General features: G+C 38.4%; 1 protein-coding gene across 2 annotated transcripts in view; it reads right to left on the bottom strand.

Annotated features, from left to right (window-relative positions):
* Positions 1 to 23,877, bottom strand: part of CFAP20DC (CFAP20 domain containing) — a 177,580-nt gene that overhangs the window by 34,666 nt on the left and 119,037 nt on the right. For both annotated transcript variants that reach the window (XM_067463435.1, XM_067463434.1), the window contains 2 exons: positions 20,053 to 20,256; positions 8,018 to 8,079 (listed from right to left, as the gene is read on the bottom strand). In XM_067463435.1, coding sequence (XP_067319536.1) covers positions 8,018 to 8,079; positions 20,053 to 20,256 — 266 coding nt within the window. The remainder of the gene's footprint in view (positions 1 to 8,017; positions 8,080 to 20,052; positions 20,257 to 23,877) is intronic.

Raw genomic sequence — 23,877 nt, forward strand, 5'->3', positions numbered from 1 at the left:
GATTTCTTTTATTGGTTACAATGGGAACAGGAGAGTGTCAGCCTAGCACTGCAAACTTAACTGAATTCTAATTCTGTGCTCCATGGGAGAAAAAAAATTGTGTAGGGGTTGGATCAGAGTAGATTAATTTTCAGATCCCTTCCAGTGCTGTAATCCTAAGACTGGAGTACAAACTGATTACACTGGCCAAACACACATGTTGCTGCCTCAGATATTAGCGCTATTTCTGGGTATATTTGACCTGTTGATTTAAACAAATTGCACTTATCAGCCTTTTAGCTCTAGTTTTTGAGATACAGAGCATTTGGCATCTGCCAGACATCATTTGCTCACCCATAAGTAAAAAGGTAAAGGTTTCCCCTGACATTACGTCTAGTTGTGTCCAACTCTGGGGGGTAGTGCTCATCTCTATTTCTAAGCCGAAGAGCCGGCATTGTCCGTAGACACCTCCAAGGTCATGTGGCCAGCACGACTGCATGGAGTGCCATTACCTTCCTGCAGAAGTGTACCTATTGATCTACATGCATTCGTGTTTCTGAACTGCTAGGTTGGCAGAAGCTGGGCCTAACAGTGGGAACTCACCCCTTTCCCCAGATTCAAACCGCCAACCTTTCAGTCAGCAAGTTCAGCAGCTCAGCGGTTTAACCCACTGCGCCACCAGGGGGCCTGCTCACCCATAGAAAACCATTATAACCCTATCTAAGAGCTGATGTGGTTTATCTAATGCAATTTTCTTAATCAGAACCCCCAACCCTCCCAGGAACAGGCCTAAAAAACAAGACACCAAGGATTTTTGTTGTTGTTGAGCTGTTTGGTTAATTATCTTAACCACCCCAACCAAGTCTGGCAAGAAATGTCTTTCACAGATCAATGGGAAGATGTTCCAATGAAAACTAAATAGCTGGTCAATTACTTCTTGGCAGAGTCTACAGAGATGGATCAGACATTTCCCCAGTACAACTAAAAATGATGGATTCATTCTAGGTTTTTATGTGAAAAGAACATCAGACTGGCCATTTGCTTTACTCCGGAAGCTAATTTTGAGAAGTATGCAACATCTTAGGATCCTTTCTTCCCCTTTAGAATTAATACTAATAAAATGACATGGGAAATAATAAACTTTACTATATTGTTTATCAAGTACTTTGGAGTAAAGGCAGGATGCAGCTAATAAAAACAAAAACTGAAATGGGAACAATTGTGTTTGGCTGCATTTGGCAGCGTACCTCCACCTATTCTCAACATGTACCAGTAAACTTCTTCTGACCACAGTGAGGAAAAAAAAAAAACCAAATACAGGCCAGTGTTGAAACAATGAAGTTTTTCATTTCCCACAGATGTAGCATATACCAATATCATAGGTGATGTCATAGGACAATGGGTGAAGGGACTTAGAAGTATTGATGTTTCTTGAACAACAATGGCAACCAAAAAACACCCTTGTTGTTTTGAGAAAGTTATTTTTTATGTATTGTCCAAGGCTTTTGCTTTTTATGTTCAAACCCTCTGCTGGAAAATAACTGCTATCTGCAGAAAGAGAACCTAAGATCCAAATGTGTATTTAGTTCCCACAATCAGGTCTTATCTCTTACCAAAGGGGTAATTTTAAAAATGCAACACCTTCAATTATTTTAAGTTGGACATTGAAGAGTATGTGTGCCAAGTTTGGTCAAGATGGATTAAGCCATGTAGGAACTTGTATGGAACAAACCAACCAAACAACCAACCAACCTACATACATACTTCGACATCTATCTATCTGTCTTAGAAAAAGCATAAGCGGCATTGCTGCCTAAGTACTCTGGATTTTCTTACCATCTGATTAACAATTGCATGGATGAGAAAACTGGGGCTCTTGCCCACTGGTTCTTCCTACTGTTTAGGCATGTAGTAGAAAGCATGGAGTAGAAAGTAGTAAGTTATTTGGATTGTTCATATTGGTATCTGTATTGACTATAATGAATCATCTAAGGGATAATGTGTTCTGGTTACTGTTCTGCATTATCTGTAATTCAAAGATGTGCCTCTAGAGAAGATGAGGTTAAAGCATGCCTGAGGGCCACAGTTCACCCAACACCTTCCTGCGATTCCGTGAATTTAAAATAATTGCTGAAACTGGTGTCATGATTTGCTGCTTTAATTTGCTGGCCAACTGCTAAATGTACAAACACAGGGCAATTGTCTAATAAAGTCAATTACCCTGCCAATTACCAGTCAAGCAAAACCTTGGTTTCCTAAGTGTTTCTCCAGTAATTCGGAATACACTTATTTTAATTTACTGCTTCTGTTGCCACTGCTATTGTCTGTATTGCTCTACCAAACCAAGTTAATTTAAAGTTCATGGTTTCCCATGTTGACTTAAAATTAAAAATTATGCTGTAATTAATTACATTTTCTCTATAATGAATTTAATTCATCCCTTAATGCATTAATTTTAATCCTAAATGATCTGTAATTAATACAACCAATACTGAATGCCTTAAAAACAAATAATCTCTTCAAGTAATTCCTAGTGGGCGGGAGGAATTTATTACTTAATGCAGAGAAATTATCGTAATAGAATTATAATTTTGTAACAATGGCAAGCATATGTTTACCCACTTTTACATGTTTGTACTTGCTTTATGTCCATTTTTGTCAATTTGATCTAACTCCAACCTTACTAACGCCTACTACGGACATACTCAATTTGAGAGTATAGCTGTAAAATCAGCCCTGGCTCTTGGGAAGTTACTCAACCATGCTTTAAAAACAACACATTTTCTCTTGACATATAAAGTATGGAAAACCAATTCTATTTATAGCCTGTACCACTTCTTTCCATTTGGCAGGCTTGAGGGGGAACCTTCCATGTTGTTTTCTTGGAAAGGTTTGTTCAGAGGTTTGCCTTTAGTTTCTTCTGAGGTTGAGAGTGTGTAATGTACCCAGAGTCATGCAGTGAGTTTCCTTGGTCAAATGAGGATTTGAACCTTGTTCTCTAGAGTTGAGTCCAATGATCTACACCTATTGGATTTACTTATAGAAAAAAATATTTTTGACATTACACAATTATAGCACAGTTCCTCCATTTTAATTATCATGGCTACATCCAAAGATTCCATAGTTTGGTGAGGCACTAGGCCTTTTTTTGGAAGAGGACAGTTATATATACATTTATTTATTTATTTATTTATTTATTTATTTATTTATTTATTTGCAGTTGTTATACCGTTTTTCTCACTCCTGGGGGGGGATGACTCAAAGTGATTTACAAAAAATAATGGCAAAATTGAATGCCTTACATACATAAACCAAATCAAACAGCAGTGAACATATGTATGCAAGTTTGTTCCCCAAAGGCTCCTACATGGCTTGATGGACCTGGACTAAACGTGATATATATATCCTTCATCACCCAACATCAAATATGTTTCAAATACGTTCCCTCTTGGGGCTTGGGTCCCAAAAACAAATGAATATGTGCAATAATAAATGCAACCATATAGATACAAAGGCTACCTGAGAGGGAGAGGAGACAAAAGGAAGAGGGCTTGACCATCAACACAGACACTCTTTATGAACCCCTTATAGAAGGCCAGAAGGTTGCCATGGCCCTTTTAGTAGCAGATCAAATGGCATCCTCTAGAAAAAGCTCAACAAGAAGTCAAAAACACAGTTCTTAAGGCCACGATTGGGACAAACTCTCCATAAGGAAGAAAGCAATTAAGTTAGCATTAGTATTCTGGAATGTGCGGTTGCATATGTATATGTCTGCATGTTGCTCTGAGGCTGAGAGAGTGTGACTTCCAAGAAAAGTCTGGATCTGGTACCTTTTATAGTTGGTTAAGCCCATGAGCCTAACATCAAAAAGCCAAGCAAGAGTATTTCTAATAAATAGCATTGCTGGGCAATGCTGCATATATAATCTAGTATGTTATAAAACAACAAATTTCAGATTTCCACAGGGTGCAGTCAAAGTAGTCAAAGCTGTTGTCAAAGTACCATAATTGTATAGTGTGAGAGACTAAAGAAAATCTTTGCAAATACATATTAAAAGGCTCCCACATCAAACTATATATTTAAGCATGTTTCAAATAGCTTGAATTCCCAGTACCTCTGCTGCAATATTGCAAGAAGTAAGAAACATTTGGAATTTTTTATTTAGTTTAATACTGTTTTAATCCCAACTTTTTCTTTTTTAACCATACGGATGTTTACTGTCATTATCTAGTTTTGTAAACTGCCTTGAGTCCTAGTTTGGGGAAAAGGTGAGGTATAAAGAGAGAGATATATTTATTAAATTTTTATTCTACCTTTCTTTCCAGAAGAGTACTTAAAGTGGATGTACCGTATGTATGTTGCAGTAATTGAGAAATGCAATTTGGGGCATTTCATATAGGAATTTTGAAAGATCGAATCCCTTCTAATCTATATAAATAAAAATGTAACGTTTGTTTGTGGGATTAACATAACTCAAAAACCACTAGATGAATTGACACCAAATTTGGACACAATATACGTATCAGGCCATTGAGTGACCATCACTCATAAAAACACTGAAAAACACAGCAGAAGAGACTTAAAAAAGCAAAAAAAATACATTACAATGCATGTGCAAAACCACACATACACATATATACACACTCAAAACACATATACACAGAGTGGGCCACAGCAACACGTGGCAGGGAACGGCTAGCCTATATAAATAAAAATGTAACGTTCGTTTGTGGAATTAACATAACTCAAAAACCACTGGATGAATTGACACCAAATTTGGCTACAAGACACCTACTAACCCAAGGAGTGACCATCACTCAAAAATTGGATTTTGTCATTTGGGAGCTGTAGTTGCTGGGATTTATAGTACACCTACAATCAAAGAGCATTCTGAACTCCACCAATGATGGAATTGAACCAAATGTGGCGCACAGGATTCCCATGACCAACAGAAAACATTAGAAGGGTTTGGTGGGCATTGACCTTGAGTTTGGGAGTTGTAGTTCACCTACATCCGGAGAGCACTGTGGACTCAAACAATGATGGATCTGGACCAAACTTGGCACAAATATTCCACATACCCAAATATGAACACAGATGGAATTTGGGGAAAACGGACCTTGACATTTGGGTGTTGTAGTTACTGGAATTTATAGTTCACCTACAATCAAAGAGCATTCTGAACCTCACAAATGACAAAATTGGGGCAAACTTCCCACACAGAACCCCCATGACCAACAGAAAATACTTAAGTCCAACTCCCTTCACCAGGGCAAGAAAACGTAATCAAAGCCCTCCTGACAAAGAGCCACCCAGCCATAGATACAGATAGATATAAATGATTCACACACACACACACACACACACAACACACAGATATAGTATTATAGATGTGAAAAGGACCCCTAAAGAAGAACAATTATATGTTGCATGCTCCAGAGTGGGCAAGCCAGACAATCTCCACATCAACACTGATAAAGAAACAGCAAGAAATACTGTTTACCCACATTACATATATTAGAAACCAACACTTTCTCATTACTTTATTTTCCAGATTGCAGATTGGACCACAGTAACGCGTGGCAGGGGACAGCTAGTATAAGCTAAATTCCTTCTAGTATGAGCTAACCTTTGCTCCTCTATAAAGACTACTTAATTTTATTCTGCTTTGAGAAGATATTGTTGCTAAGGTTGTGTGCTTTGAAATAATTTCTTATTTATGACAACCCTCAGGAGAACATATGGAGTTTTCTTGACAAGACTGGATCGGAGTCATCTTTGAATCAGAGATTCAAATTCTGGCCTCCAAAGTTGCAGATCAATGCTTAAGCTACAATACTACTTTGGCTCTCCTTGAGAGGGTATATTGTTCTCCTTTTCCCATCTTACATTCTTGGAAATTGTTAACATGGCTCATCAATCTTCTTTTCTTTAAAGTACTCCTTTTTCAGCTGTATTCTAAGGAACCCCGAGGTTTCTTGGAAGTTTATTAAACTTCTTTAATGAGAAGATCAGTAATTGATGACAGCTTCCCTGAAACTAGCTTGTTCTTCATTATCGATCTTCAGTGGTAATATACAGCTGCAGGGGAGGCTTGGTAAGATTCTGGATAGAACCTCAGTTTATACAGAGACCCAATAATCCCTAGAGCATTTGCCACAATATAGTATTACAGTAGGCATTGATTCGCAATAAGGATGGAGGAGGGTGAATTCTTCCCAATTTAGGTGCATCTACCCTGTAGAATTGATGCACTTTGAAGCCACTTTAACTGCCAATGGCTCAATGCTATAGAATCATGGGTGTTGTATTTCTACAAAGCTTTTAGCCTTCTCTGCCAAAGAATGTTGATGCCTCATCAAACTGAAATCCCCTTAATTGTTCAGCATTGGACCATGGCAGCTAAAGTGGTGTCGAACTGTATTAATTCCACAATGCAGGTGAGTCCTTGTTTAAAAAATAATTTTTCACTTCCACATTAAAAGCAACACAATTTACTCCCACATTGAAACCAACACTTCAAATTAGTTCCCAACAAGACAATCGAGACAGTAAGATTTTGGTTCCATGAAACTCCCTTTCCCCCAAACTTGCCCGTTTCATCTCCAACACTACATTTTCCCGGATCTTTTCAATACAGTCTTGTTAGCAAAGCCTCAGAAATGATTCATTTCTGTCATGGGATTCTTCTGAAGAGGAACAACATGTATAATGAGAGACATATAAACTAATAGGATGCTCTCTGCATGCTTTCTCATCTAGCTCTCATTTCCATCAATATTTCTACTTGTATTAAAAAGTTGACTCTGATTCAGATAATTCAGAAAAGGTACCTAAAGCCTGAGGAAAGCTTTGCTGTGGCCCTTTAGGCCTAGGCTCAAGAGAATTCTCTAGGAGAGAAACACCTGAATATAGAAAACTGAAAACCATAATTCTAGACATCTTCCTAACTGTGGGCAGCCCAAATAAGCCTATCAGTAGACGACCTGCACTTCTGTTTTTTAAATAGTCCTTCTAATGGTATACCTTCAAACATTTCAGAGATTAATGCTGGGACACATGTGGCCAAAGAACAAAATGTGGTGATCAAAATGGCAAAAACTAAGCCTAGGGTAAAGGGTTAGATTCTTCCTCCTGTTCTCCGCTCCCCTCTGCTGAGCTGAGCGCAAAGTACATCTTCATCTTTTACTCAGACCCATCTACACTGGCATATAATGCAATTTGAAGCAGGATTATATGGTCAGTATAGACTCATTAAAGCAGTTCAATGCAGTTAAACTGCATTAGATGGCAGTGTAGATGGGGTCTCAATTTGCAGAAGTGCAAGTAAACTGAGGTCAGAGAAAGAAATAGGAACAGGGAATTTAAAAAAACGGAATGACATAGGATTGTGTTGTCGAAGGCTTTCATGGCCAGAATCATTGGGCTGCCGTGAGTTTTCCAGGCTGTATGGCCATGTTCCAGATGCATTCTCTCCTGATGTTCCACCCAGATCTACGGCAGGCATCCTCAGAGGTTGTGAGGATGCCTGCCATAGATGTGGGCGAAATGTCAGGGGAGAATGCTTCCGGAACATCGTCATACAGACCGAAAAACTCACAGCAACTCACTGACATAGGATTTATTGGAACTCTCTTTACTAAACTGGAAAGGTTGGAGGGTATGTAATAGTGTCCAGTATGTCAATATTCCTGCATAATGGCTCCTAGGAATCAGAGACTATAAAGGCCCCATTTGGGACTACAACTCCCAGCATCCTCTCACTTGTATGGCTGTAGTATTCTAAATATTCTGCAAAAGGAATCTGAAGCTCTCTGCTTTCACTCATTTCCTCTTACATTCTTACAAGCTCATATACATGATAGTAGCTGCTAAACATCGTGTTTGAGAGGAGAAGGATGAGGACTGGGGGTGGATATGTCTTTCTAAGACAGAGTAGCTGAAAATAAGATTTAAGGGTCTACCAAGCAAAAGCCATATTGATTAGTTCTTTTGAACATTCTGAACACACTGTTGTTGACTGTAAATAGCAGCTTACCTTGGGTTGGATTGAGAAAGAGGGTTCATTTCTTTTTGATAGTGACACCCTTGGTTGACAGGCTGTAGAAGACACAAGACATCAGAGAGATAATTGTTTATTTCATACTCAGCTTAAACCATTATTTAGTGTAATCAACAAACACAACCCTTCCAAAATTATTTCAGTATGAGAGAGAGACAACATCTTAAAATGTACAAAAAATAAGGTGGAGGGGAGATTTTAAGATAGCCCAACATATTTTGGCTACGATAACTTGCATGGCTTTCATCAAAAGTTAGAAAGCTATAATACATTTATGAGTACATATGTATATGCCTTCAAGTTACTGGTTGACTTATGGCAGCCCCATTAATTTTATAAGGCAAAGAATACTCAGAGGTGGTTTTCTCAGTTCCTTCCTCTGAAAATACGCTTTACACTAGTAATTATAACATTAATTAGGGAGACTACAACAAATTCCTTATATGACCTCACTGTAATCATATTCGCCATATTCCTAAGTATATGTGTGTCTGTAAGGCATATCAGCTCTGATCATTTATCTTTTTTTTCTGCTTGCATTGCAAATTCTACTATTTTCATACAAAAAGGATAATTAATTTCAAGCATGATTAATTTTTATTGTGTATGCATTTATGTATGTATGTATAAAATAAAATTTCGGGAAAGTGTTCTGTGCTTAATTTGGAACAAATGCAATTTTTATATTTTAAGATTTTTAAAAAGTTCCTTTAAAGAACTTACTACATCTGATAGCTAAGCAGAGAGCAATATGCAATTCTGAAAATGATTATGTTCCTTTTGGACTGACAGTTTGGAGCAGCTGCTGCTAAACAATAGTTATTACTTTTCGGCTCTTGGTAAACTATCATTAGCTATAAAGTACATTTTTGTATATTATTTTATCATTGCAGGAGAGCATTTGAATTGCTAGTTGGCTGCAATAAGTCTTTGTAGATGAAAGACCCCCAGTTGTTTAATGTGTCATACATACATACACACACAGAGAGAAATATCTTGATCTACGAAGAGAAAAGGGAACAACAATAACAGCAATTTATAAGCAAGTTGTTGAATATTTTGGAACACCCCACAAGGCCATTTCATATTGTTTTAGAGAGAGAGAGATAGGGAAAGAAATAGAAAATTCTCAAGTTTAGTCCAGAAGAGGCCTGCAGTTAAACTCACCCCCAAAATGGAGACTGCAGACTGAATCAGGTATTATCCTAAATGATGCAACATAGAATCATGTTGTGCATCAAGGCTTAAGATGCTAAGTCTACTATTGGGCATGGGTCAAAGTGCAAGGACCCTATTCCATTTTGCAATTAGGTATACATATAAACCTGAGAATTATTCCAGAACGTGCAAAGCTTCTAAACTGAAACTCGTAGCAAAGATAACTGATAGATGATCAGCAGCCTTCTGGTGGTGCTGTTGCTACAGACTACACCAAGGGACAAAGAGGTTATGTAAAATTAGCCAATATCTAGAACAAAAAAAATGCTTTCTGGTGAGAAGCTATCCAAATTCTATAAGGGAAAAATTAATAGAGATTTGATGAGCAAGTAAGACTGGGGGAAAGTATGATTAGTTGGAACAAGACCAGATTTTATCATTTCTCAAAAGAAAAGAATGCACCAAATTCAATTTTTTCCAGGATTATCAAGACAAGGAAAATTTAAAATCAGTCCTTTCATTTTAAAACACAAGTATTAGAACTGTATCATTGCAGCAGACAAAAGGAGAAATGATGTCAGGGCACAGCCGCTTTGCTTCACTTGCATAAAAAAATATCATTCTTATGAAGGGTCCAATTTTCATCAGTCCTGGAGCTGTGGGTGGTAAAACAGTTCTGAAAGTTACTGCCAGAGCCAGTGAAAATGTGCCTCATCTAATGGGAAATTCAAGATCCCTGAACATCAGGATGGAAGAGCTTATAATATCAGCATTTAAAAAGGAAATATACCTTACATCTTTACATGTGGTAAGAAATTTTCAGATGAAAGAGCACTTTGAATTCATTCCACCGAGTGCAATCTGATAGGCCACACATTAGTACCCACAATATGTCTAGCCCTTTGTGGTCAAAGTAGACTATTGGAAAATCTTACAATAGTCAGAAATATATGTATTATATTTTCAAGTGTCATGATCTCTTTGCCAGGCATATAATGGCTCACTAGTGTTGAACATCAATATCGAGCCTCTTATCATTTCTCATGCAGCTGATGAATAAGAGGGCACAGATTGTTATTCTTTGAACTGGTAAAAGTTGGGCATCAAGGTTCTCCCTGGGTTTCAGGCTTTGTGAGATGTTTGTCCTGATCCAGCTGAGGAGATCCGTATGTTGTTTATTTCAATTCTCGGTTTCACCTTCCCCTCCCATTCAAAGTAGCTTTCTCTACCTTGTTTTTGTTATGTGCTGTCAAGTTGGCCTTGGCTTTTGCCAACCCTATGAATCAGAGACCTTGCTATTAACAACTGTGATCAGTCCTTTCATTTTAAAACACAAGTATTAGAACTGTATCATTGCAGCAGAGAAAAGGAGAACTGTCAGGATACAGCTGCTTTGCTTCGCTTGCATTAAAAATATCATTCTTATGAAGTGTCCAATTTTCCCGTGACTTCATTGACTGGATCAAATTATATCTTTAATTGCCAATGCCCCTTCCCTCAATTATCACTCTCATTCCTTCAAGTCTAATTCTGCATTCTACATAATATATTTTGCATACAAATTCAGTGGGTAGGATGATAAGATGCAGTCTTATCTGACCCCCTGCTCATTGAAAACCATTCAGTTTCTCCATATTCTTGCCTGACAGTGACTTTTTGGACAGACATAGGTTGCATATCAGGACTATCATGTTGCATTTTTCAAGGTCAACACAGTAAAAGGCTTTACTGTAATCCATAAAGCATAGGCTACTTCTGAAATTCTGTTGTATGTTCCATTAGACAAAATATATTTGCAATATGATCTCTAGTGTTGCTTTCTTTTCTGTACATAGCATAAGCACTTAGCATTTATCATTCCTTTATATGCTAAAAGACTTTATCATAAAATTTTGGCCATCCTTTTGCTTATATGGGTCATCTGGCAATGTTTTCTAAAATCTCTGGTGTCCCCTTATTCCACATTGTCTGGACCATTGTTTTACTTTCTGTATGCTGGCAGATCTTGTTAGAATTTGTATGGTTTCTGTTTTTAAAGCTTGAAATAGTTCTATTCGTATGCCATTTATTCCTTTATTGGTATGCCAGCACTGGAGAAATGATGGATTTAATGTTCTTCTTTGGCTTAATTCTATTTTTTTTTCACACCAGCGGTCTATATTCTGTATCTACACCTGGTTTTATTTTTGCACAGAGACTGAAGTTTCTCCATCTTTTGCTACCATTTACGGAATCTATTCTGGGGCCAGAATAAAGAAGGCGAGCCGGGAGGACATTGCCATCTTGTCCCTTGTGACATCAGCGCCCCTCCCCTAGCAATAATATAATATTATGTAGTACTAGTGTTATGAATGATGTAATAGTACTATGCTAGTTATGTATTATGTAGTATGTTGTATGTTGTATGTACTTATGACTTGTAAGCCGCTCTGAGTCCCCTTCGGGGTGAGAAGGGCAGCATATAAATGTCGTAAATAAAAATAAATAAATAAATAAATGCCCAAATATATAGTTATCAATTCAGTTTCCTGAAGAATGTATTTCCAATAAACAAACTGCTGATTTCATAGCATTCAATACATTACTCTCCTGCTTCACTTTTTGACCTTACAACAGATTCTCAGACAATGTGCAATTCTATTCTGTTTCCTACTTTTGCATTCCAACTGTTGGTCGTTATCGATATGTAACATTTTGTTGTGTGATCCAATTGCTCCTGGCTCCCAGAGTGGAAATATGATTTTAAAAACAACAGCAATTCTGAAAATTGCGGTCAAGATCCTAAAATGATTCAGTGAATCACCTAAAATATTCTAAGTGATTTCACAGCATCCTTCTACCAACATAGAACTGTTTAAATATTGTGGCATGACATTTCACTTTCTGTCTTCTTTGGATGGTTGGGTACCGCTCACTTCTATTTTCAGAAGTTGAAACATTCTGTCATAATTTCTAAATGTGTTTATTATCAATCACAATAAAATGAAGCAAAATCTACAGTCTTAATACACTGCTTCCCATGTTAGCATCATCACTGCCTACAGATATTGTTCATTAAGTACCACACTTTCTCCAGTACAAGTCATCTATGGGGGGCTGATGGTTTCTCCCTAGAATAAAGTAGGGCTGGTGGGCTCCATAAAATCTGGCTCTCCAGGAGTACATCCACGGACACTGTCGCAAACAAAACTGTATTAGACATTTGCATTATCTTCATATACTATTGATCTGCAAATGTTCGCAGAAGAGGAATGACCTTAGAATTACAGGGTAGTGTTCTGTCTTGTATCCTACCTTCCTCTACCATTTCTTTCTTTTCCCCAGTATGAGGGTATTGTGGCTAATTCCCCCACATTATTACAATCCTAGACTCCCATATATGCAAACAAATGGGGGGGGGGGGAGGGGATGTACTATATTGTTCCCAATCTTCAGCCTTCTGGACATTTTAGACATCAGCTTTCAGAGACTCCAGCCAGCAGGGTCAGTGGTCAGGTGTATGGTAAACTGAAACCCAAAACATCTGGAATCAGTTTTAACCAATTTATCCTTGCTCTCAGCTATCTATTCCTCTCTCTCCTTTCTCTGATGGATCTTTTTTGATTTCTACTCCCTCCAGCAATGGCTAGAACTTTCCAGTTTTTAAAAGTGTTGCTTTGTGATGTGTGTGTGTGTGTGGGGGGGGGGGGGGGGGGGAGAGTTCAGTTTGACTAAGGACATCTTAGTTGTAGATATCTGTGGGCATCTGATTTACCATTTGGAACCAACTCAGAGCCTGAACTGAATTTTATGAACAAGAACAGAAACTCTTAATGAAAGAAGGGTGTCAACAGCCATTCTCTACCCAGATGTGATACCTCCTTCTCAGTCAGGTGAGTCCCTTGGTGATATAAATATATCAGACATCTTAATGAATTTGAGACCTGGCTTTGAGAATAAGGTTTTTCAATTGGTGGGAACTCTTGATTCAGCAGCTCTGCACTCTCAAAAAATGTATAAATTGACAGCAACAGGCATTCATGCTGGCTGCTTTAGAAAAGAATAATGGAGTCAAGCAAGCTTCTTAGCCCTGAAGGAAGATTTTTTTCCAGGAAGCATAACATTAGAAAGACTGTCAGCCATGTTTTCTCCTGTGGCCTTCTGAAAAAGCCAAGATTTTCAGTTGTCAGTGATGGCAACTTGACAGCACATAATATATACACTCTTCTTTCAAACTAAAACAAAACAGCTTCAGTTTACAGATTGCAGAGTAGCCAGAGTCAAAACCAATTGAATGACTGCTTGGGTTTTAAATGGTTCATGTGTTTGAAACCTGATTAAAACCTCCGAGGGGAGAAACCCAATCCTAATGAAAACTGATTTTTATCTCCATATTTTTGTAGAGAGCAGCTATAAAGCATTCATCACTAATTGCAGCTATATCTACTTTACACTTTTAAATGACTGAATCTTTATATCATAATGTATTACATATTAAGAAATATACATTAAATTACATTTAGGCAAAAAAGAAAAAGAAAGAAATGCAGACACGGGATGTGTGATAACAGCACATGTGAAAGGGATCTTAGTACACCACTAGTTGAATATGAGCCAACAGTGTAATGCAGCAGCTAAAAAAATCCGATGTGAATCTAGGCTGCATTAATAGAAGTACTGTGTCTAGATTAGGGTTTCTTAAACATATTTCTATTGCAACACTTTTTTATATTTTAATTTTTTATGTGACCGAGGTATATAGGTATATAAAATAGGTATACAAATAAAAAAACATTGAAAACAAATCATAAAGAAATTCATTTTAAGGTAAACATACAATTTTACTGTTTATTAAAGATGAAAGCAAATTTGCATACTAATGGGACGGATGTGCTTGACGGATGTGCCGACCAGAGTCTCTCTGTAGAGGTTGAAAAGACCGGGGTATAAAAGTTTTAAATAAATAAATAAATATTTTTACATAAAGAATTAAATCTTAGTCGAATATTTGATACTTTAGAATGTAGAGCAGTGTTTCTCAACCTGGGGGTCGGGACCCCTGAGGGGGTCGCGAGGGGGTGTCAGAAGGGTCGCCAAAGACCATAAGAAAACACAGTATTTTCTGATGGTCATGGGGATTCCATGTGGGAAGTTTGAGCCAATTCTATGGTTGGTGGAGTTCAGAATGTTCTTTGATTGTAATAAACTATAAATCCCAGCAACTACAACTCCCAAATGTCAAGATCTATTTTCCCCGGACTCCACCAGTGCTCACATTTGGGCATATTGAGTATTCGTGCCAAGTTTGGTCCAGATCCACCATTGCATGAGTCCACAGTGCTCTCTGGATATAGGTGAACTACAACTCCCAAACTCAAGGTCAATGCCCATCAAACCCTTCCAATGTTTTCCATTGGTCATGGGAGCCAAGGTTGGTTCAAATCCATCGCTGGTGGAGTTCGGAATGCTCTTTGATTATAAGTGAACTATAAATCCTAGCAACTACAACTCCCAAATTACAAAATCAATCCTCGCCCAACCCCACTAGCATTTACATTTGGGTGTATTGGGTATTTGTGCCCAGTTTGGTCCAGTGAATGAAAATGCATCCTGCATATCAGATATTTACATTATGATTTATAACAGTAGTAAAATGACTGTTATGAAGTAGCAACGAAAACAATATTATGGTTGGGGGTCACCACCATATAAGGGACTGTATTAAGGGGTCACGCCATTAGGAAGGTTGAGAACCACTGATGTAGAGCATCTTCAGCATTTTTCATGCCATGCTGGCCTGCTTGGTTTGGAGCCTCACGGGGCAGCTGAAGCATTTGCTCCATGTAGTTGCTAACAGATTCATGTAAAAGTCTAAAACAGCTGCTAGATGACAAGGTACACACATTTTTGTGACCCCCGCATTCAGTTAGGGGACCCCAAATGGGGTTACAACTCACAGTTTAAGAAGATCTGGCCTAGATCAAAAGAAGTTATATTACCACTGTATTCTGACATCATCTGAAATGGTACTGTGCTCAGTTCTGGGCACCACAATTCAAGAAGGATATGGACAAGCTGGAAAGTGTCCAGGAGACCAAAATGATCAAAGATTGAAGACAAAGCCCTCTGAGGAAAGGCTGATGTTTAGCTTAGAGAAAAGAAAACAAGAGAAAAGAAAAGAGAGAGACATGACTGCCAGTTTTGCCTTCCTCTAGGCTGAGAGAACAGTGGGTTTCCATGGTAAGTGGGGATTTTAATCTTGGTCATAGTCCCGTGCTTGAATCACTAACCTTTTTGGTTAGACAGGTTTATTATTACTGTGAGAATAAAGTAGGCAGGAAGGGCATGTACTCAACACAGAAGAAGAGTGGCAGCATATAACTAAAAAAATGGTAATGTGTACAACTGTACATTTTACATACAAGTGATTTCACTGAGAATGAAGAAAAGCAAAGTTGAATGTTCAATAAGGAGTTAAAAGGATTTCTTGTAAGGCATGTTTAAACGGAGTGTTTTACAAGTTAAATACTGCAGAACATGTATTGTAATAAAAACAGCAGCTTTTGAGCCATTTCTTTGGGTGCATATTTTGGTGGGTAAAGCAAGACTTAAGTTCTGTGTGATGTTCTAAAGATCATAGCATAAAAATCAAACAATTTAGTGATAAGAGGAGAGTAGTAAGGCAGCAGTCATATGCATTTAACCCTTGATCCTCTTTGTGTCCCAGCTTTGAGTGGAGACCCTGATCCATTTCGACTATGCCACTCAAATTCAGGAGGGCAGGTATTTGTTTTTCGTTTTCGGTGCTGTTTTGTTTTGGTCCATTATTGGTGGAATGGGACGACTTCACCCGTAGGCCCAAAGAGCCTGGGTGTATGGGTACACGCTTTGGATCTACATGCTGCTGCCTGGCAGGGCCTGCAGCCGAGTGCCAAATCAGGAGCGCTCCTTACTCAGTGCTTGGTTGCAGGCATCCTGGCACTTTGGGCCTATGGGTACAGGCTTTGCGTCTATGTGCCCGGGCCTGGCAGGGCTTGCAGCTGAGAGCCGAGTAAAGAGCCCTCCTTTCTTGGCACCCAGCTGAAGGCCCTGCCAGACCCTGGCACTTTGGGCCTACACGCATGGCAATCAATCTGAAAAGCCTGTATCCGCTCCCACCTGCCTTTAGTATCAGATTTATTTTCGTTTCAGGAGGGGCCTTCCCATTCTGTGCCATTTGAATGGATGGAATGAAACAGAAACACGAATCAAATAGATGAAACAAATTTTGGGCCCATGACTATAAGGCAGTATTTATGGTCCAATGTCTGATGAAAGTTTTCTATGAGAAAAAAACCCCCAGAAACAAAACAGGGGTTATAGATGATTATTTTGGTTTTTTATTTTTTTATTGAAGTTTTAACAGTGATGCATTAAAAACAAAACAAAAAATTGAGGGAGGGGAGAAGGAGGCAGGGGGTACCAGGCTTGTGGGGTCTAAAAGAGGGAAGGATGTGACAAGGGAAGAAGAAGAGATACAAAAAAAAAAAAAAAAGAAAAAAAAAGAGGAGATAAAAGGAGAGGATTGGTGGTGAGAAGACGTATACACATTTGTGGTCTCCTTACTCTATTTTGTAAGTAATCAGATTTCTAATTTGTTTTTAAAGGAAGTAAGAGTAGATATTAAAATAAATGCTGATTATGCAAGTTTCAGAAAAACAGCTATGCTGGGTGCTTAAGTGATTCCAGTAACTTCCATAAAGGAAAGTACAATCAGTATTATAAGGAGCAGAGCATTATTTAGTTATCATGATAAATGAGTACGCCTTGTTTACCATTATTTAGTTATCATGATAATCGAGTAAAAAGGCAGAAACTATTTCTGCTGGCCATTAAAAAGTATGTTTCCACTTTTGTACTATAGTGTAAGTATGTTTATTATACAGAACATTAAGACATTTTAAATCAACAAAAATAGGGTGAGTACTCCTCCCAAATAAATAGAATTCTGTATTTCAGCCTTAGTGTCATCCATCCATTACATTATGTAACACATTTTTGTGGTTCCTAGGTTATAAATGTCTTTCCTAATTGATTCTATGATAAAAACATGGAAAAGGTTTATTAAACTGCAAAAACTTTGTTTTTCCAGGATATTATGCAACACATTTTGCTATAGTTTTTCACTGAATATCTCATACAACCTTGTCACATGGCTGCTGAGAACATACCGCACTGTCAGGGGAAATAGAGAACCCAGTGCCCCACATCCTGCATTGCCGGACTCCTCTCCTAGCTGATCTCATATGGGGAAGTGTGCAGTGTGCGTAGAGCACATGGCTTACCCCCATTGCTTGTAATGGTAACACGGGGAGCCTACCATGTTGCCACAGTGGCAATATGCACTGGTTCCGCCCACCTTCACCCACAGAGCAACGTCGGCATCATCTGATGGGAGTCTGAAGGTTCCATGGGTGACCTGGGCTAAATTGGTGCATGCTGTCGATTTTAGCCTTGTGTGAAGAGGTCCTTAGAGACTCAACAATTCAACACAGTTTGTGACAGCCACAAAAACAAGTTTCTGGAATATAACAACTACTTTCAAAGTAAGTACTGCACAATTAAACAGGAAATGACACTTTCAAACCTGGGACATATTTTTTTCCCTCCAAATTTTGTTATACAGTGTTATCTGAGCAACATTTGTGGGGTGGTTTTTGTCAGGAGCGATTCAACATTTTGAATGTTGGTACTCAGTTTATTTGCCTATGAAGTGAATCTACATTAAGATTGCAATCCTTAATGGAGGAAGCACAAAGCTTCATAGTAGAGCGCCTGCCTGGTATAGCCTGATTTTGTCTCAGGGCCACAGTAGTGATCATTTCACTTCCAGCTTTTTCTCATCAGCCTCTTAATCCACATTCCACTCACTTTTTGACCTTTCAATTTAATTTATGTCATCTTGGCTCAAAAGCACTGGATACTATAAAGACCCTTCACCAAAGACACTGGAGACTGACTGCCATAGTAGTGGATTAAATGAGCAAATAGTCCATAGTCCAAGGATGTGGATACTGGGAGCAGGGCTAGCAAGTCATTTTTCAAGTGAAACATTTTAATTAACATTTTAAAGCTTTCGACAACAACATTTTAATTACTTCTTCAGTTATGGGGTCATTGACTCACTAAGTAGTTACATGGTTACAATGTGATTCATGATGCTGCTGCATCATGCTGTGTTGTGAGAGTTGAATGAGTAGAAGGAAAGGCAGAAGAAAAAGAGCAAAAATCAAGTAGGAGGAGTGGACAGTGGAAGTGAACTGAGAAACTGATGAAGAAAGTTTGAGGTGAGATGTTTCCTATTATGGATGCTGAAGCAGTGGCATGTTCTTTTTGTGGATGGGGAGCTGAAATATTAACACATGCAAAATCATGTTGCACAACTGCTGTGTAGATAAACATAATTATTGCCATGCTATCGCTATGATTACATGGCAGGGGTAGATCTGTAATCCATAAATCATTTGATTTATTTTTCTTCCATGAGTAATGTGGTTTACTGCTGCAACTAAAGATGTCACCAGAGGTGTTGTTATGTTGACCCATACTGTCCTTCTTTGTGTTCATGCTCTTATTAATTTGAGTCATTTCATTTTGTATGGTGCTGCATTTTACTGTTTCATCTGAGTACATGGAAAAGGATTGTTTAGTAAATGTTCTTTTGGCATGCCTTTTTGTGAATAATTTAGTTTTTGAATGTAATTTACAGAAATGCCAAAAACTGTTTTGAGTTTGTATGTGTGAGAGTGTTTACAATCCTCTGCATTTTACTCAATAACAGATTCTTTAAACTATTGCTTTTTCAAATACATAAGAGCACTATATATTTTGTTAAAGCATGGATAAGTGGCACTTTAAGTGTATTTTTTAAGCATTAAAATATTTCTGTGCATTACTCTTGGATAAGTACAACAGTAACTACTTTTGGGGTCTTGAACTTATACTTTTCTAAGGTTTGTGCTGCTAGGAGACCTGCTGAACATGGGAGGATTTTTTTTGATAAAAATGCTATTCGTTTTGTACATCTTAATATACCAAAAATACTTATTTCATTCTGACATTAACTTTGACCTGTTATTTGGACATGTCCATCTTCAGTGCTGGGAGGCAATGAAACCAAACCAAAACAACTCCATAGCTGGCTTAACTGTGATCAAAATATACAATAGCTTTGGGATCTAGCTCCCCTATGTATCTTTAAAATATCAACATTAAAGAACTCAGTATTTGATGGGATGATACAAAGCAATGTGATCTCTGTTACTTCTAACAATGACAACTGCTGAGGGCATTTTGATACAGCTCACGGAATGCAGTTTTTATCTTCAGGTCATTTTCCTTCATGCTAGTCAAACTGTTGTTTTGAGCAGATTTCAGAAAAACTTAAGAGCGCATGTTCTTTGCCATTCCACAGCCATTGCAAGAGATTTGTTAGAAGTTGAAAAACAGCAACCTGAATAGCCTGCCTAGGTAGGGTAAATGCCTATCTTTGAATGTAGGAACAAAGGGAGTCATGCCTGGATGTGTTGGGTTTTTCAGAAACGCTTTCTCCGCATTGCATTCATATACAGATCCTGCCAAACAGCATTTGCTGAAAGCAAAGCAAATATATCACTGCAGTCAGCCACAGCTCCTCTAAAGAACAAATAACATTGGACCTGATGGATAGACAAGTTATGCAGGAAGCATACAGGCCACTTTGAGATTTGTATTTTTCCAATTCCTGTAACAGTTTAGAAACACTTGTTTAAAGATCACACAAGTTCTCTACACGAGCTCAGAATAACTGGAATTTCCCTAGGAAACCCTCTGACAATGTCTGAAGCAAAGCTCACCGCTGGGAGACATGAGTTCCAGGTTGTTGTATCGTCACTGCTTGTGCTGATGCTGATATTACAATTGCCGATTTGAGAGGCACTCAAACCATGTGAAAGTTGATTATCTTCCAGCTCTTCATTTTGTTGCCTTTTCATACTAGCCAACATTTGAAGTTCAGAGGCACTCATATTGCTTGGCTGGTAGTTTCTCCAGTCATATTCCTAAGAAATACAATGAAAGGGAAGATTGGTGTGAAGCAGGAGATAATGAAGAACAGAGTTGTCTTAAAAGGCTTGCCAAGATTATACAAGTGCTTCAACCATCTCTTCTTCAAGAGATAAAAATTAAAAGGAAGTATACTATGGGCACAAACATACAACATATCCAGTAGACATCTCCTCCCGGGGAAGAAATCACCACCGGTTCTGGGATATTTTAGATTGATGGTGGCATTTTTCCGAGGAGGAAAAAATCTCAGGTTTTTTTTCCCATGAAGAATCAGTTTCTTCCTCTGATAACTGGCAAAGGCATTTGATTTTGTCTCAGGAGCCAAAGAAGATAGGGTCAGGAAAAAATACCCTTCACAGAATGGCAGCTGGAATTCACGGCAAAAGGCATGTCTAATTGTCATTTTTAAAGAAGCTTCTCTCCGCTGGCTTTCTACCCTCCTCACCAGCAGTCTCTCAGATGGCTTTCTCCATTCTCTCAGCTTGCCTTAGCACCATCTCTCATATAAATAAGATTCCAAAATCTATGATTTCTTTTAAAGAAAACTGTTTTTCTAAAATTAAAATTCCAAAAAAGGGGGTGCATCTTGAAACTGAAAGTTTCCTATTTATTTATTTATTGCATTTCTATACCACTCTTCTCACTGGGGGGACTCAGAGTGGTGTACAACATGGCAAAAATTTAATGCCAAACATACATATAAAAGCAATACATAACACAACTAAATCAATGACATATAAATATGAATTATAAACCATTAAAAACTATACAAAGTGACATCATAACATGAACATAAAACATATTAAACATTGCACTAGTCCCATGGTTTTCATTTAGCTACTTCAGAAATACTACTCTTGCTGAACGCTTGCTTGAATAGCTAGGTTTTATGTTTCTTTCTGAACATCAGGAGGGAAGGGGCTGATCTAATCTCACTGGGGAGGTAGTTCCACAGCCGAGGGGCCATCCCTGAGAAGGCCCCGTGTCTCCTCCCCACAAATCGCACCTGCGAAGGCAGCGGGACGAGAGCAGGGGGAGTGGCATCTTGGAATCCATGGCATTCTGTGAAATATGGGTATTAACACAGAAATATACAATTAAAAAAAGCTAAAACAGCACAGCACCATTTTAAAATTCCTCTGTTTAAAAGCCTTCATTTCTAAAAGCCTTTTGAAATAGAGAAAAAGGCTTTGCCTGCTGACAGAAGGACACTAAGGAGGAGAGTGTTCTGGGAAAGGAAAGGAATGAATAGATCCTAACTTAGCACTTTAAATTGTGCTTGGGAATAGGCTGACAGCCAATGGAGCTGTTATTGCAAGGGCATTATATGGTCTCCATACACTGCAAGTTGCAGGTTGTCCGGTTCTGCTCCCAGAAAACGTGGCCCCTGTTGCCTACTCCTTTTATTATTAGGAAAGATTCTTAAGTTGATAATGCACACCAGTTTTATTGTAATACCATGTAATAATAAGCCACCGAAGCTTAAACTGATTCCACAAAACTGGGCAAAACAATTAAACATCTGATTTGGATAAGTTTCAACAGTGGCATTAACTTATTCAGAAGCCAGATGATTTATCCTCAAAAAGTTTTCCAAATGGTTACAGAAGTCCTCCATTGACAGCAGGGCAGTTGCCAGGATGAATGTTTATAACCTATGTACTTCAAGCAAAGCTCTACTGGACTGTGTCTTCTCCATAGTCTCAACCATCAAGTAGTGTTTTACTGCATGTGCGGTGAGCTTCATACTGAGTCTAATGCTTCTGGCACTCTTGGCTTTCCTCTATTTTATTACTCTGAGCTTTCTGCGCAAGAGAGAGAAACTAAAATTCTACAGTTGCAGAAGGGCATTCAGTTGTAATTGTGCCAATAGCTTATGTCCCCAGTGGGACTGTGTTAGGATAACTAAAATTTGCCGGCTGAGTTCATTTATACTAACTCTACAGTGAAGGGACCAGCTTTTTCACTGGGGCAGATTTTATATTTGATGGATTTCTGAATGGGTCCTCATACTGCCAAAGAAAATGCTGTAAAACCAAAATTCATCCAGAAACTGCCTGATCATGTTCACTACTTGCTGAGGTAATGATAAAATGAAGGTTATGTCTTACCCCATGGCCAGTGAAAACCTTCATTGCCAAGGAATCCAAAGCATCACAATGGCCCAGTCAGGGATGGTGTCAGCAGAAGGAATACCAATATCACTTCACTTTTTTGAATCAAATGAAGGTACAAACCTTCATTGTCCATACCAGAAAGAAAAGGTTCTTAAAGATAATTCCTATTAGTTTCTAGTATGTCCTTGTAGAGGGGAGACAGTGGAGGGTCCCGCCCTGGAGTTGGAAAGAAGCTGTTCCTTTCAAACACCAGCAAGATCCAAGGACAAAGTAAACACCGAGACACATGTGGAGTAATTGGAAGGAGGGAGGGGGAAGTGAAAGAGTGGAGATAAGAGGGAGAGTGGGAGAGAAACAGGGGACTCTGTTGGATTTGAGTTGTCGGCTTGTCTGAAATAAAGGAGTTACTGGGAGTATTCCAAACAGCTGTCTGAGTCTTGTTTGTCATAAGCAACTGATGGAATGGATGAGCATGCTTATGATACCCCCCTGCCTATGGAGGATGCTGGACACTCTCATAGTCTTACCAAAAGTTCTGAAGTCGTTGAAGTAGGAAAGACTGGCCTGAATCCCTGAGAGTAACTATCATTAAGGATAGAAAATACTATGCGATATAAAATACATTGTAATGATACACTATATGGTCAGAGAACATACACAATACTGGACTTGTAATATAAAGCTTTTGTTAGTCTAGTACAACTGTAAACAGATGTGTTTGTACACCAAGTGGGGATATAATCTAATGGGACCAAAATAAAAATCACAGGGCGGGAGAGCTGGGCTGAAGGTCAGGAGCTCACCCTGACCTGGCTTTGAACTGTCAATCTTTTGGTTGTCAAGATTTACTGCAGCTGGTGATTAACTTGCTATGCTAAATGGCAGTTGACTTTATAAGAAGCAAGAATATCTGGGATTTAAATGCACCTGATTTGCACATCTGTGCATAAGATCTTGAGCATATTTTTATTTAATACCCTTTTTGGATCTGCAATTGATTGAATCTACAGATGAGAAACCTGTCCATCACACTGAAGCCCTGGTGGGCTGAGATTTAATAAAAACATATTACATAAATAATACAAAATGCAGCTGTGGCCATGCCAAACCAGGATCTATTAGGCAGGCCAAACTAGAAGAATATTATCTACTCTAACATTAGTTTATGCATTATGTCTACTATCTTTTATAATGGTGGTAGCATAAGAGCACACAGCATTTGGCAATTAAATATATTCAAGAGACTTTGCTCATATAGAGTTTTATGCAGATCAGAATGGTTTTCCCCAGGAACTCATGATAATATCTGCCACAGAGCATTTGACCTGATATTAAAACTCCCTTAAAGAAAGTACAATAAATGTGGATTCTACAGCTAACAACTTGTATTTAAAACCCTGGACTATTCCCATTCCTCACGATCTAGAGAGATATCAATTCCTCTTCCAGTAGTTGTGGTCCCCACTAGGACACATCAATAATCAGGGCAATGTGCTG

The sequence above is a fragment of the Anolis sagrei genome, chromosome 2, assembly GCF_037176765.1.
Source record: "Anolis sagrei isolate rAnoSag1 chromosome 2, rAnoSag1.mat, whole genome shotgun sequence".
Classification (NCBI taxonomy): domain Eukaryota; kingdom Metazoa; phylum Chordata; class Lepidosauria; order Squamata; family Dactyloidae; genus Anolis; species Anolis sagrei.